The sequence below is a fragment of the Populus nigra genome, chromosome 19 (genome assembly GCF_951802175.1).
Source record: "Populus nigra chromosome 19, ddPopNigr1.1, whole genome shotgun sequence".
In the NCBI taxonomy this organism is placed as follows: Eukaryota; Viridiplantae; Streptophyta; class Magnoliopsida; order Malpighiales; family Salicaceae; genus Populus; species Populus nigra.
The window spans coordinates 9,726,733-9,741,043 of NC_084870.1; the positions used below are offsets into that span (position 1 = coordinate 9,726,733).

The 14,311-nt window shown below is 36.5% G+C and overlaps 2 protein-coding genes and 1 long non-coding RNA gene across 4 annotated transcripts; 2 read left to right on the forward strand and 1 right to left on the reverse strand.

The window, feature by feature from the left end:
• Positions 1 to 1,912: 1,912 nt before the first annotated feature.
• LOC133679164 (uncharacterized) lies at positions 1,913 to 4,549 on the reverse strand. Of its 2 annotated transcripts, none has more exons than XR_009836119.1 (3): positions 4,449 to 4,549; positions 3,448 to 3,527; positions 1,913 to 2,662 (listed from the first exon to the last, which is right to left on the reverse strand). It is a non-coding gene; the product is annotated as an uncharacterized LOC133679164 (long non-coding RNA). The 2 variants fall into 2 exon arrangements; XR_009836118.1 differs by lacking the exon at positions 1,913 to 2,662 and adding an exon at positions 2,690 to 2,855.
• A 1,411-nt stretch (positions 4,550 to 5,960) lies between these two features.
• LOC133679790 (laccase-11-like) lies at positions 5,961 to 8,501 on the forward strand. The gene is made up of 6 exons (XM_062102486.1): positions 5,961 to 6,099; positions 6,197 to 6,348; positions 6,444 to 6,688; positions 6,784 to 6,912; positions 7,134 to 8,057; positions 8,182 to 8,501. The coding sequence occupies exons 1-6, from the start codon at positions 5,995 to 5,997 to the stop codon at positions 8,310 to 8,312; spliced, it is 1,686 nt and encodes a 561-aa protein (XP_061958470.1). The 5' UTR covers positions 5,961 to 5,994; the 3' UTR covers positions 8,313 to 8,501.
• A 4,252-nt stretch (positions 8,502 to 12,753) lies between these two features.
• LOC133680596 (uncharacterized) lies at positions 12,754 to 13,813 on the forward strand. Its single transcript, XM_062103619.1, has 2 exons — positions 12,754 to 13,294; positions 13,420 to 13,813. The coding sequence occupies exons 1-2, from the start codon at positions 12,827 to 12,829 to the stop codon at positions 13,480 to 13,482; spliced, it is 531 nt and encodes a 176-aa protein (XP_061959603.1). The 5' UTR covers positions 12,754 to 12,826; the 3' UTR covers positions 13,483 to 13,813.
• Positions 13,814 to 14,311: the final 498 nt, after the last annotated feature.

The window sequence follows — 14,311 nt, forward strand, 5'->3', positions numbered from 1 at the left end:
GACTTTAAAGAGAAAAAAAATCCATTTTTAATAATCAATACGCGTAAATGCCAAATGGAAATGGAATTTGGCAAAAAAGAAAAACAGTATAACCAGGAATTTGGCGCGCAGTTCTTTGATATTTTACAAGCACGTCTACAGAGATTATCAATGCCTTTTTCTTAGTAAAAACTTGTTGACCAATCATCCCAGTCTCCCTCTTCGTAGGCTGTTCCAAATGTTTTCTAAAGACTTGCAGAATTCAGAGGCGTCCTTTTGACAGGAGACTCTGCAATTAAAACAATACAAGAGAAACATTTATCCTCGACTTTTGGGGCATAGAAGGCAATGGCTGCCCACTACCCAGGAAGTTATATACAGATATTTCAAGGAAGCACAACAAGATTGTTTCTATGCAGCTCCAAACCCTGGAGAAATTTTAATAATCTAGTTTTGAATTCATGGAAATCCAACAAACAAATACCGGGAAGGAACTAAGAATTTGCCCCGGAAATTTGAGCATGTTGTTGCAGAAATACAAGAATCCGTAGATATCGCCAAACTCTCCATGCATGAACTAATGGCGTTACTTGAAGCCTGTGAGAAAAGAATTGGCAGGTTGTTAAAACACACTAAAGCAGAACTTTCCAACCAAATCTGAACTTCTCAGAGTATTACAGAATAAAATATTTTACAATTATCTTATAACATCAACATAGACAGGAGGTTCAGCCTTTTATGGATTATCATCAGAAAATCGACCTGTAGACTTGGATCAAAGATTGAATAAAAATTCTCCCCAATTACTTGAAAACTCACACACAACTTAAAGTGAAAATTGTTTTTCATAACACAGAAAATGTCTTACACCATTAAATGGGCCTAGCATGCCAGTGAAATAATGGTCTTGGAAAAGAAAACTAAAATAGTTTGTGCTTGAGAGAAGAAGAAAAAGGCAGAGGCCAGCGTTCCAATAGGCGCAGGGATTTCATATTAGGTGTTCCTATTGTTGGGATTGATTTGGACAAAAGCTGTGATTAAATGTTGAACTTGGCGCAAGGCTCTGATACCACTTGTGCGATTTAGGACAGCAGTAGTGCTGCTAACTTTTTATTATAATAACACTTGCACACCTTCTATGATGCACCAAAAGGTAAGTTCTTAAATATTTCCACTCTGGACACTCCTTTCTTTTAGTTATACTCACACCACTCACTATATCTTTTTCTCTCACACACACAGCTCGATGGCCTTTTTTTCTTCTTCTGAACAATCTGATGTAAGCCACAATGGAGAACTTGCGATAAATCGGGAAGACATGTGTAAGGAAGGCTAGTGAAAGGCTAGTGAAATTCAATTGAAACGTTCCAAAAACGCTGATATCGTATAAGATTGATAAATATTGACGGGATATCCATACCATAAAATATTCTTAAGTTTAGGTGCGGAGAGTGTTATAGAAGAACCAAGGTTGTAAGGATACCATGCCAAAACAAGATGAGTAGGATTCTCTGCAAAAATTGTAAGACATAACAAGTCTTGTGTGCGTCTATCATTGAGGGAAAAAAAACCTGAAGACATGCATTACTGATGATGATGATGATGTCCAAAATCTAATGTTTAAAAGTGATGTTATTCGGTGCTTGGATAATAGTTAATCAAATATTTATGTTAACATTTCTTATTTTTTAGCCTATGAAGTATGAAGTTGATAGTAAAAATTTTAAAACTTATAAAACAATTTTTATCGGTGGGATTTAAAGACTTTTTGATGATTAAATTAATAACTTCAAGTGATAATGATAATAGGTAAAAAAAAAAACTTTAATTCCAAAAATAATGATATTTCTTCTTGTTAATGCTCCAAAGACTGAGATATATAAACTTAGAAGGCTGAAAAAACTGAACCAGTACTTTAAAAAAATTCTTAAGAAAAAGTTAAAAAGAAGTTTCAGTTTTTTAAGGGTACAAAACTCATACTTAGAAATGTATCCAACGTCCATGTTTAGAAAAAAACTTGAAACTGTAAACTTCCTGGTCCTGCACCCATGATGCGTTGGGACTTAATGGGTCCAACACCGATATTGTGTTGGCGAGGTTGGCAGATGGTAACTTGTTTTAGCTCAGTTCAATTTAAAAAGTTGCAAAACCTTCAATCACTTGCAGAAGCTTGAGCCCAAATCTCTAATAAACTCATACTCTGGATGTACATTTTCTAACTTTAATTGTTTGAGAATGTAGAAATAAGAAGACGATAACGAGGGAAATCTCACAATGCCTTGGTTCGTCAAGATAAGCATAAGAATCGTCAAGTGTTCGCATTTCTTGACCGAAACTGGTAGTTCAAAAGCAGTATCAGACCTGGTAATAACTTCTATCTTAAGAAGTTCAACTTCAGAACCCGCAGCTTGAGACAACAATTTGCCAACGTAGAATTCTTCGTAAGAATAGCTTCCCTCGAAGGACCAATTGAGATACAATGTTGAAATCTTGATGCCATCATCCTGACGCAGATCCATACATCTGTTAAGAAGCAAGTTATGTTGGATTTGACGATCTGGATCAATAGGTCGGTGAGTCCTATTATCACGACCCGAATCCCGGATCCATGACCGGCACATGGGCAAGGTTCCCCTCTAAGGTTCCATACCTATGCGAACCCAAACTTACACACAAGCTTATCCTAACTCAATCAGAGTTCAACGCAGCATTAATAACAAAATCAACTTCATAATATAATTAAATTGTATTAATACAAGAGTTTATATAAGTTCAGAGTTTTGGAGCACTAACTAGACATAAAAAAAGGGTACAAAGTACAATAAAAAAGCAGGTTCTAAAGGTCCAACAAAATGACCTGCTATTAAGCTATAAGCCTGAAAAGAATAATAATGAGAGGGGGTGAGTTCAACAACTCAGTGAATAGATAATATTCAATACACACACACGAGGTAATATAACAATGAGAATTATATACAATTATGGCTCTAGGTTCTTATATGAGGGTTTCTCAAATAGGCCATAACAAGAAGATCAAATGGTAAAGTTCGTCAAAAAATCAAAATGCAATGAGCATGAGGCTCCATACTGTGGGATGATCAGTCCACACAGGTTGGTGACTCCCCCGACCAACTAGGGTTCAGATACGATGTGCACAAAGACTAACACTACCCTGTTAGCATGGGTATTCTGACTGACATACCATAGGTTCATAATCATAATCTAACAAACATATTCATATCTCAAAGCTCAACTCATGACATCAATCAAATGAGAAGCTATCAATTCAGAAGTCAATTCAAAATATATGTTGGTTCATATCAAGAATTCAGATTCAATAATTGATCATGCTTTATCATAATAAGGATAATAATCAACATATATATTATCAAGAAGCATGATTCAATTCATATTAACAAATCAAATATTTATACTATTTCTCATGCATATGGAAAATTATCCACTCACCTGACTCAAAAGCAACAAAACTCAAAGCTGATATCGAAGAAAATCCTACTGACGTCCCGCCGGTAGAATATCAGGATTATCTGAATATAAAGGAGACATATTTAAAAACGACTCAAAAGAATATATATAACCTATTTAATACACTTATCTAAGGGTGTATTCCATAACCCTAAATGTTTTTGAACTAACTAGTTATCTTTTCTAAAAACCCAACATTTAACGGTTTTCCCGAAATTTAATCCATAATAAAACAAATAATAAAATTGGTAATAATTCACTAAATAACCCTTAATTATTCATCAAACCAATCTGAAAAAGGTAATATTACAGCTAGGGACTAATCTGTAATTTATCATATTCTTAAGGGTCAAATTGCAATTTTTGTCTAATTGGAGGACCAAACTGAAATTTATCATAAATCCATGAATATACTGAAATTCTGACCATAATTAGTCCTCATTTCTGTCCAGATCATCTCATTATACTCCAAGGACCATTCTGGAATTTTACCAAATTTTTAGGGTCAAATTGTAATTTTTGTTAAATTGGAGGACCAAATTGAATGTGTTAAATTTTCATATCTAAACAGTAATTCTGCCCATAATTCATATGTTATTCTGTTCAGAATCTCAGAATATGCTCCAGGGACCAATTTGTAATTTTCCAAAGTTTGGGGACTAAACTGTAATTTTCCAAAATTGAGGGACCAAATTGAATTTTCATCATCTTCAACCTCCAACCCAGAATTCTCACAGATTACCTACTGTTCTTGCCAAATTTCTAACTCAACATTCACCATTTACACAATTCATAACTCAAAATCATCACAATCTTCCATAATCAACTCATTAATCAATTACCCATAACAATCAACCTTATAACATTCAATTTAATTCATCAATTGAACCCAAAACACAATTTTTCAAAACCCTAACATTTATCAAAACCAAAATTAAAAGCTCAATAATACAAATTTATACATTTAACAACCTAAATCTTACCTTTAAACTTATTCCCTTCAATTCCTTTCTATTTCCCTTCTAATTTCCCTCTTTTCTCTTCTTCTTCTTTCTCCCTTCTCTCACGGTTTGCTCTCTCAAATATTCAGATCTCTTCTTCTTTTTTTTTTTTTTCTTCTTTCTATTTATATATATCATCTCTTTATACAATTACTACTATACCCCTTATTTAATTTATTCCTACATCTAAGCATTCAAGGGCTTTCTAGCCTTTTCCTATGTCTTTATATTCAAAACATTACACCTATTATCAAAAGTCAGGTGAGGGATGGTGAAACACAACCTTCTACATCTCTTAGAAACCAATCTGAATCGAGCAAGCTCTCCCATGGAAATAAAGAGAAGAATCCGATGAGCAATTTTGTGAGGAAGATTTCTGAATCTGTCTAGAGTCCCAGCAGTACCCATCGGAGCAATTTTGTCTTCTAACAAAGAAAACAAAATTTCCAGATACCCCTGCAAGGTTGCAATCACAACTTAGTTATTTTAATGCTGCAACTAAACCATTTAATTCTGACAAGAAGTTAGATTTTTCATACAGAATCAAAGAGCTATTTAATAAAAAACATGAGCCACAACATTTTAACCATTTACTAACGAAAAATGAATATCTTTTGTTTGAATTCAAGGGGTAGATTTTGCTAACATGATCTATCATGTTTTACAATGAACCCGGAAGGATTTTAGGATTCCTACAGATTTTCAAAAATACACAATTGGTCAGATAATTGAAGAGCCATGTCAATCGAGGTGAAAAGGAAAAGAATTTTAATCTTTATTTTTTTTTTTTACGTTAAAATGAGATTGGAAAAAGAAGGGAAATGCTGAGAAAAGGGAGGAAGTCATTTGATGAGATTCTCAAGTTTACTTTTATATCATAAAAAAAATTTCCTCATTTGTGGGATGAAATTGAAAGAATTATTCTCGAGAAAAAACAGGCACACAAGGTACCGTGATAGTGAATAATATCATTTCTCAATTTTCTTTTCCAACTTATTTCATGAGAAAGTTTCGTGATCACTTTTTTCCCTTTCCTCTATTTCCTTCACATAATTTAATTTCTTTTCCTTCTATCGATCAAACCTAACAAAAGTAAGAAAATTAGGTGCATGAATTAAGAGCTAGGAATGCCGGAAAATGGTTAAAATTATATTCACAAGGATTAGAAATTTATTAGAGATTTGGGCAAGCTTAACGGTAAAGCTCAGGTTAGACATGTTTGGCTATGGGTAGCTCTCATGCTTGTTGCTCGTATACCACTACTATTTTTAATGTATCCTGTGGATTCTCAGCTGTTCTATTCTCTTCTTCAAGCTGAATTAAGACTCTTGAAGTCCCTATCAGCATCTTCCTTGCAAGCTTTGATATGCTATCAGCACTCATCCTCCACCTAATTCAACAACACCACCTCCCTCCTTTAACAAAACCGATTAACCCCTTTCACTTTCTATATATACCAACGGATTTTGACTCCATTTGTCTCATCAAATAACACTTTAGCTACGTTCAAAATATTTAGACCAACAAAATGACAGCAGCGTTGTCAAAAAAACTTTGTTGGGCTTCTTATATTCTCTACCTCTACTTCATTTATCATCCGGCCGAAGCCGCTGTCAAGAGATACCAGTTTGATGTGAGCGCTTAAACACCAATACTAGCGTTCCATGCACTTTCTGTTGCATTTCTGCTTTCTTGCTGACGTTCTCTTCTGCTTTTTCTGTTTATTTCAGATCCAAGTGAAAAATGTTAGCAGGCTGTGTCATGCCAAGCCCATTGTCACAGTAAATGGGAGGTTTCCAGGGCCAACAGTATATGTAAGAGAAGGTGACAGAGTTCTAGTGAATGTCACCAACCACGCCAAATATAACATGTCTATTCATTGGTATGATCAATGGATGGATGCCAGTTTGTAACCTCATGAATTGTGTGAAAGATCATGCATATTTTTCTAATGGGAAAGCATGTTGGTTTTTGCAGGCATGGACTAAAGCAATTTCGTAATGGCTGGGCAGATGGACCTGCTTATATAACACAATGTCCTATCAAGACAGGGCATAGCTACACATATGATTTTAATGTAACAGGTCAAAGAGGAACACTGTGGTGGCATGCACATATCTTATGGCTAAGGGCCACAGTCTATGGAGCTATTGTTATCATGCCTAAACCAGGGACCCCATTTCCTTTCCCTCAGCCTCATAGAGAAGAAATCATAATCTTCGGTGGGACAGAGAAATCAACAACCTGATAAATGAACTCATGTCATCTAGAATAAATTAATTTCTAATTCTTTTCTACGATTCTTGAAAATGTGTAGGAGAATGGTGGAACAATGACGTTGAAGATATTGAAAAACAAGGGAACAAGCTGGGATTGCCGCCAAATGCCTCTGACGCACATACCATTAATGGGAAGCCAGGACCACTCTTCCCATGTTCTGAGAAACGTGAGCAAATTTTTGGATATGATTCCTGTGTTTAAGATTAATAGATCAACTAAAAATTTCCCAGGTTTATTTCAATGATCTAAGTAATTCCAAACAACCTCTAGCATCAAACCTGTAAAACTTTGAATATAACATGACACATTTTAGAACAATTTTCTAAATGCTCTACATTAAGATCACCGAGATATCTTATCATGCCCTATACCTTTTCTTTTGGGCAGATACATTTACCTTGGAGGTTGAACAGGCAAAGACATACCTCTTGAGAATCATCAATGCTGCACTCAACGATGAGCTTTTCTTTGCTATTGCTGGTCACAACATGACTGTGGTAGAAATTGATGCAGTTTACACCAAACCCTTTACAACTCAAGCCATACTAATTGCACCCGGCCAAACCACAAATGTTCTTGTTCAAGCAACACAAACACCAAACAGATATTTCATGGCTGCTAGACCTTTCATGGATGCACCGCTTTCCATAGATAACAAAACTGCCACTGCTATATTGCAATATAAAGGCATCCCAAACACCGTACTTCCTCTCCTTCCTCAGCTACCAGAACCAAATGACACTGCTTTCGCGCGTAGCTACAATGCCGAGCTTAGAAGTCTAAACTCTCCACAATTCCAAGCAAATGTGCCTCTCATAGTCGACCGGCATCTTTTTTACACAATCGGTCTAGGAATAAACCCTTGTCCAACTTGCTTAAACGGAACAAAACTCACCGCCTCCTTGAACAACATCACTTTTGTAATGCCCCAAATTGGTCTACTTCAAGCTCACTACTTTAACATCAAGGGAGTATTTAGGTTAGATTTCCCAGATAACCCTCCAACGCCATTCAATTATACTGGTGCACCACTTACTGCCAATCTTGGTACTACATTAGGCACCAGGGTTAGTAAAATTGCCTACAATTCAACTGTGCAACTGGTACTACAAGACACCAATCTTCTCACTGTTGAATCACACCCTTTCCATCTTCATGGATACAATTTCTTCGTTGTTGGAACCGGAATTGGAAACTTTGATCCTAAAAGGGACCCAGCAAAATTTAACTTGGTTGATCCTCCTGAGAGAAATACAGTTGGAGTACCTACTGGTGGATGGACAGCCATAAGGTTCAGGGCTGATAATCCAGGTAAGTTTATTAACACAAATATGTAACTTCTTATGTCACAACTTACTAAACGTAAACTAGCAGAGAATTGTGCTCATTGTTTTTCTTGTTGTTTAGTCATCTAAAGAGGTTTGTTACTTTTCAGGGGTGTGGTTCATGCACTGTCATCTAGAACTGCACACAGGCTGGGGATTGAAAACAGCTTTTGTTGTCGAAAATGGAAAACTCCCGGATCAATCTATTTTGCCTCCACCTAAGGATCTTCCTCCTTGCTAGCAGCTGCTCAAAACCAGATGACATAATTTGGAACGTTTGAAATTTCCTAAGTGACAATTTCTTTAAAGGTGCAAGAGCTAAAATGTAAACGGAGGACCAGAATTAACTATTTGTCCCGGATTCTTTGTGATTGTAATTGAGATGTGTTGTTGTGCAATAAATTAATAAAAGCATTTCAGGTTTGTATCATTTGACGTTGGTCGATGCACAATGATTTTCAAAGCAAGTGGAGATCCTGCTCAGGAATACTTTTCAAGATCCTTAACTAAATATAAAGCTATGACTTGAAAATATATAAATTTACAGCACATATATTTCCTATCAAATACCATTTTTCTCTGTTTAAGTCCTGAAGATGACTTCCAGAAAATGACTTTCTAATTGAATTTAGCCATCCACCTGAAATACCTACATATAGTAATGAATGCGATTGCATGCAGCACAATTCTCTATCTTCACAAAATTTGAAGTCTGTGTGGTGGCCTGTAACGCTATAACGACAATGTCATGTTTTTATTCTTCTTTTAATTTAATAAGTGGCTAAAGCTTTTATTAAAACTACATCAATGAATTGCAATTTAGCCTTTAAAGGAAAACGAAAGTTTCCCGGAGAAAAGTTAAGGAAGCTTCTTTCATCTAACGAACTCAATTCTTAGCCCTTTCATGCCGGGAAGAATGTGAAAAAAGGATCCTGCAAAACATTGAATTAGTAATTAATCTACTCCGTAACTGCATAAACATAAACATTAAAAATTTAACATGCATGTTTCGTCTTTGATACATCTGATCAAGTCCATGCACAACCAAGACCTCTTCTTCTATTCATCCCTTTCTTAGTTGACAATTTCTTGAGAAGGTACAAGAAAAGCAGGGTGGGGGGGGGGGGGGACAGAATTCACCATTTGTGCCAAATTCTTTTCATTTGTATGATGTAATTGACCTATTTTGGTTCTTCATTCAAGTTCTCAGTCCACCACGTTAAACAACAGTCAACAAACTCGATTAACGTATGCACTCATTGAATGCATCATCGTCCAGCCAACTGCACCGTTAACCACTGTCGCTATTTGAACCCCTCACCACCCTCAACCTACCAACACCAACTATACCCCTGAACGTTACCGTTGCCAATGGGAAAGTGATGCCGTGCAAGGCTAAAAGATTTTCTTGGCAAATGCACTGCCAATTTGATATTTCTGAAGCTGGGTGGCAGTGATATTGTCCTTGAAATGGATTGGATGAAAGGTTTCAGTCCCATTTCTTTTTTTTACTTTGTTGAATTGTCCTTATTATTCAAGAAAGATGGGAAGGAGGTACTTTTGAGAGGAATGACAGAAGAAGCTGAACTGAAGTTTATTTCAGCAGAGAAGGTGTATAAATTTTTGAAGTAGAGCGTCAATGGGGTTATAACTCAGTTGTTCTCTATCTCTGGGGAATCCAGACCTACTGCTGATGTACACTCATCAGTTAAAGATATATTGCTGGAATATCAAGATATCTTTGCAGAACCCACTGGTTTACCATCAACTAGGTTTTATGATCATAGCATTCCATTAATTCCTGGTTATAAACCAATGAATACCAGGCCTTGTAGGCACTGCTATGACCAGAAGAATGAAGTAGAAATGTTGTTTAAAGAGATGATATAGTCAGCAATAATTCAGCCCAACCATAATCGTTTTGCCTCACCAGTTTTGCTAGTTAAAAAGAAAGATGGAACATGGAGATTTTGAGTGGATTATCGTCAACTCAATGATATCATTACCAATGATAAATCTCCAATTCCTCTAATAGATGACTTATTAGATGAGTTGAATGGTGCTAAGGTTTATTATCGAATATTTGTCAAAAATTATGGAATCATCAGCATGCCACTAGCTGAGTTATTAAAGAAGGATGGCTTTCATTGGATTGAAGAAGCTGAGGCAGCATTTGAAAGACTAAAACTTGCAATGAACACCACACCAGTGCTTTTATTACCTGATTTTTCAAAGCCATTCGCACTGGAAACTGATGCTAGTGACTTTGGCTTAGGAGCAATTCTGGTGCAAGAAGGGAAACCGTTAGCCTATATCAGTAAGTTCTCAACAATAAGCATTTTGGGCTATCCATTTATGAGGAGTATTCTTAGCAATTTTGATGGCTGTGCAAAAATGGAGGCACTATCCGGAACATGGGAAGTTTATTATTAAAACTGACCATGAGAGTTTGAAATACAGGCTGGAGCAAAGGATTAACTCTTCTATTCAGAAAAAAGGGGCTGAAAAGTTTCTTGGTTTGAATTATGAATTTTTGCATTGAAGTGGCAAGGAAAATGTGGTACGAGATCTACATAGATCTGGTTTAGACATTGAATGCTTGCGTCGCTAAAAAAAGTTATGGATGCATTGTCAAGAAGGGATGAAGGGGAATGCTTGGCTATAAGCATGGTGATTCCTGAGTGGCTTAAAGAGGTGTTATCTAGTTATGAGGAAGATACTGCAGTGAAGGAATTAATTGTTGCTGTGCTTTTGGATAAGAAAACATATCCAAATTATGAGTGTACAAGGATGGGGTTATGAGGAGTTATAAGGGAATAATTTTCTTTGGCGGTTCAAATTCTATCAGAAATGTTTTCTTGCAGAAGGTGCATGAAAGTGCTATTGGTGGGCATGCTGCTGTGCATAACACGTACAAGATAGTGAAGCCACTCTTTTATTGCCGTGATCTTAAACAACAAATAAAAGAATTGGTTGATACTTGTGATGTGCGTGCTAGAAACAAGTCAGAAAATGTGGCTAGTCAAGGGTTGTTTCAGCCGCTACCCGTTCCATCACAGTACTGGAGTGATATATCCAAGGAGTTTATAGAAGGCCTGCCCAAGTCTGGAGGGAAAGATGTGATTTTAGTGGTGGTGGATTCATTCACAGAACTATCCTAGCAAGGAGGTTGTGAAAAGGCATAGCAAACCAGTGGTGTAGGATCTGGTGCAAAGGTCGAATCTTTGTGAGGAAGAGTCCACTTGGGAAGATATCAAGTTCATACAATCTCAATTTCCTGCTTGAGGAAAGGATTGCTTTGAGAGGAAGGCAATGTTACTTTTCATTTGGAAGCAATTGCTTGGTTTCCAGCTGTCATGATTCTACTGGTCGTGCAAGGCTAAGCATAAAAGCAATTACTTTTGTGGTGAGTTTTTCTCCTCTATGCCTTGATTTAAGCAGCAAACAGCTGAAGGCCATCAAAATATTGCCTGTAATAATCTCGTCTGAGGACAACTACATTAAGCACGTCGTGAAATAGAATAGCCTAATAATCCCATTGTTTTTTCTGCAGTCATCGCTTCATATTAAAGCATAGTAGGGAGACTTCAGGAAGCCGATTTTTGGACCACATACAAAGCACCCGATAAAAGTACATAGTTTTTTTTTAACGATCTCGCGGGTTCTTTGAGTTGAACACAATTTTCTATTAGATTCTTGCTAGATTCAGAGAAACATAAAAGACAAACTTTGTTAACAAGATGGGAGACCAGGCAGGAGACAGGGTCCACTAAGCCCATGAAGTAAGTCCAAGGTCTAGCGCGTTTTCAAAGCTTCTTGCAGTTGTAGTGTGAGAATCAACCACTTGTCAAAACCCCATTTGATGAATCATAGGAATTTCCATATAGATGAAGATTAACCATGTGAATGTCAATAGCCTAATTCAAGGGGATGGAACCAAAAATCCTTTTATCTATTCAACTGCAATGAATAGTCAAAGAAAGGCAGAAAATTTATTGTTTTGTACTGGAGTTGAGAGACCCTGCTTTCTACAGTTATTGGATTAACAATCAGATCACAGCTCAAACCCACATGGGCCTTTGAAAACCATAGTTAGTAGGTGAATGCAAGTGGAGATCTAAGCTTAAAATATAGGAAAAGGAATATGAGAAACCCACAAACTCTAAAAGTCACATGTTCAAAGAGATGCGTTTGAGATTGCAGCACAAAAAATGATCGTTTAAAATTTTAAAAAAATTTCTTTTTAAAATTATTTTCTCTATTTTCTTAAAGAGAAAAACTCTTGGCCCCCCATGTTTCTGATCCTGGATTCGTCCCGAGGGGCTCGGCCTTGTTTGGATATGCAATTTGTGTTTTAAAAGGACTCTTGTGGTTAATGGTCAAATGATCACGAGTCCTTCTAAAATGAATGCTGGCTTGATCTGGCCGCATCAAGCAGAGTATTAGGATCATAATGGTCTTATCTGCTTGCCAAGCATCACTTGCATGAAGCCTACTGAGCACACACTAGAGTCAATAATGCTAGCTTTGAACAATTGATTCATAGTGATTAAATATTGTAGAATTATAATACAAAATGTATTATCCTCATCTTTAATCAAAAACCGACAAATTTGAGTAACATGAGATGTCTGCTAAGTGTACACATAAAACAATATTACCTCTATATAAATGCAAACATCTACATGTGGATTCTAAACAGTGAAAGAGAAGGAACAACATAAAAATACTCAAATTTTGTTGGTTTGAAAGTTTATGGCATGGTTGAAAATGTTCAACGGTGAGCAACAAAGCTTTTACTTTTCCTCTATGGACCCAAGAATTTCCTTCTCCAATGATTTTGCTGATGCAAAAAAAGCTAACAAGTATGAAAGCAGTTATAGAGAAGCACCAGTTTCCACAGATTTCGAGTTCTCAGTGAAAAACGACTCCATGATTCCTGCAGATGAAATCTTCTTCGAGGGTACAATGCTGCCTTTGAAGGATAACTGCACCAACCAACAGCGAAAAATGACCTTAAGAGATGAGTTACTTGTCGATGATGAGTATGATAATGCGTTCCCAGCACCAAAGATTTCAGGCTGGTGGAAGGAAAAACTGGGCTTAAAGAGGGGTCACATTGCACCTAAGAAGAGCGATAGGGTCGCTGGGGTTTTGGATAGAGTTGTTGAAGAGATGCCTATTTTTGTTCATGAAGAGGGACTGGCTAACAAGAGAACACAGGTGCGACAAAACCAGTTTTCTTTCCTTTTCCTTTCGATTTTTTTTATTTAATTTTTTTGATATCTGAAGTTAAAGTTAGCAACAAGAATTAACGAAATCTAATTTGGCTTCTTTATATGTTACAGGAAGTGTTGGTTGAAGGAGGGTTAAGTTGTAAAGATGGTGCAATGAAATGTTATCCAAAGTGAAAGAGAAGCAAATCCTGGGATGTGAGGGAGAGAGACATGGCCATTTTTTCAAAGGAGGGAAATTTCATTTATCTCTGCTGTGCACTGTGAGACTGCAACAGAGCTGAGATTTTGTCTAACTTATTCTTCTTCTTCTTCTTTTTCTGGTTATTTTTTGTGGCTTTACTTTTTTGTTCCACTCTAAACAGCAATCTCTCTCCTTTATACTTCCCCTTTTAGTAAAACCCTCCCCTGTGCTCCCCATGGAACGAGTGGTATTTTGCTGTTTTGGTATGTACAAATGTTTTCTGTTGAATAACTTCCACTAAATCAAGTAGTATTGGTAATGCAATCTGTCGTGTTATGATCTTTATTTCTTAACATGAGTGTGTTTCATTTGCGCTATTCTTATCTATCCACGAACTGGGTGCTGAGATTTCATGGGAACTTTGCAGTGAAACACACTTTTTCGTGATTTAGTTATGGAGTGGTTCTAATTTAGTAGTTTACACAGATTAGTTTACAAGAATATATCACGGAAAAAGGGAAAGGTGGCGTAGATGGTAAGAAAGGTGCAAGGTGCTTTTCCGGCTTTTGAAGGAAAGATCATAAGCGCAGAGGAAGTAATGGAAGTGTCCAGGCGTCTTGGTAAGAGATGCAGCCTCCACAATTGCCGCCACACAATGGTGAGCGCAGTTCACATTGAAGGGTTTTCTTTTTTACATGACTTGAAGTTAATTGACTTCATCAAATTTAATTTGTTTTTTACAACGGAGTTACATAAAATAAGTTTTTTTACTTACTTTTTTGTGAAAAAAAAAAGAAGAAGTTGCCGTAACTTGAAGCCATG

Coding starts and splice junctions, on each gene's coding strand:
- LOC133680596 (XM_062103619.1), top strand. CDS start 12,827: ATGGCATGGTTGAAAATGTTCAACGGTGAGCAACAAAGCTTTTACTTT. Junction 13,295..13,419: donor TGGCTAACAAGAGAACACAG/GTGCGACAAAAC, acceptor TATATGTTACAG/GAAGTGTTGGTTGAAGGAGG.
- LOC133679790 (XM_062102486.1), top strand. CDS start 5,995: ATGACAGCAGCGTTGTCAAAAAAACTTTGTTGGGCTTCTTATATTCTC. Junction 6,349..6,443: donor TATAACATGTCTATTCATTG/GTATGATCAATG, acceptor TGGTTTTTGCAG/GCATGGACTAAAGCAATTTC. Junction 6,913..7,133: donor CTTCCCATGTTCTGAGAAAC/GTGAGCAAATTT, acceptor TCTTTTGGGCAG/ATACATTTACCTTGGAGGTT.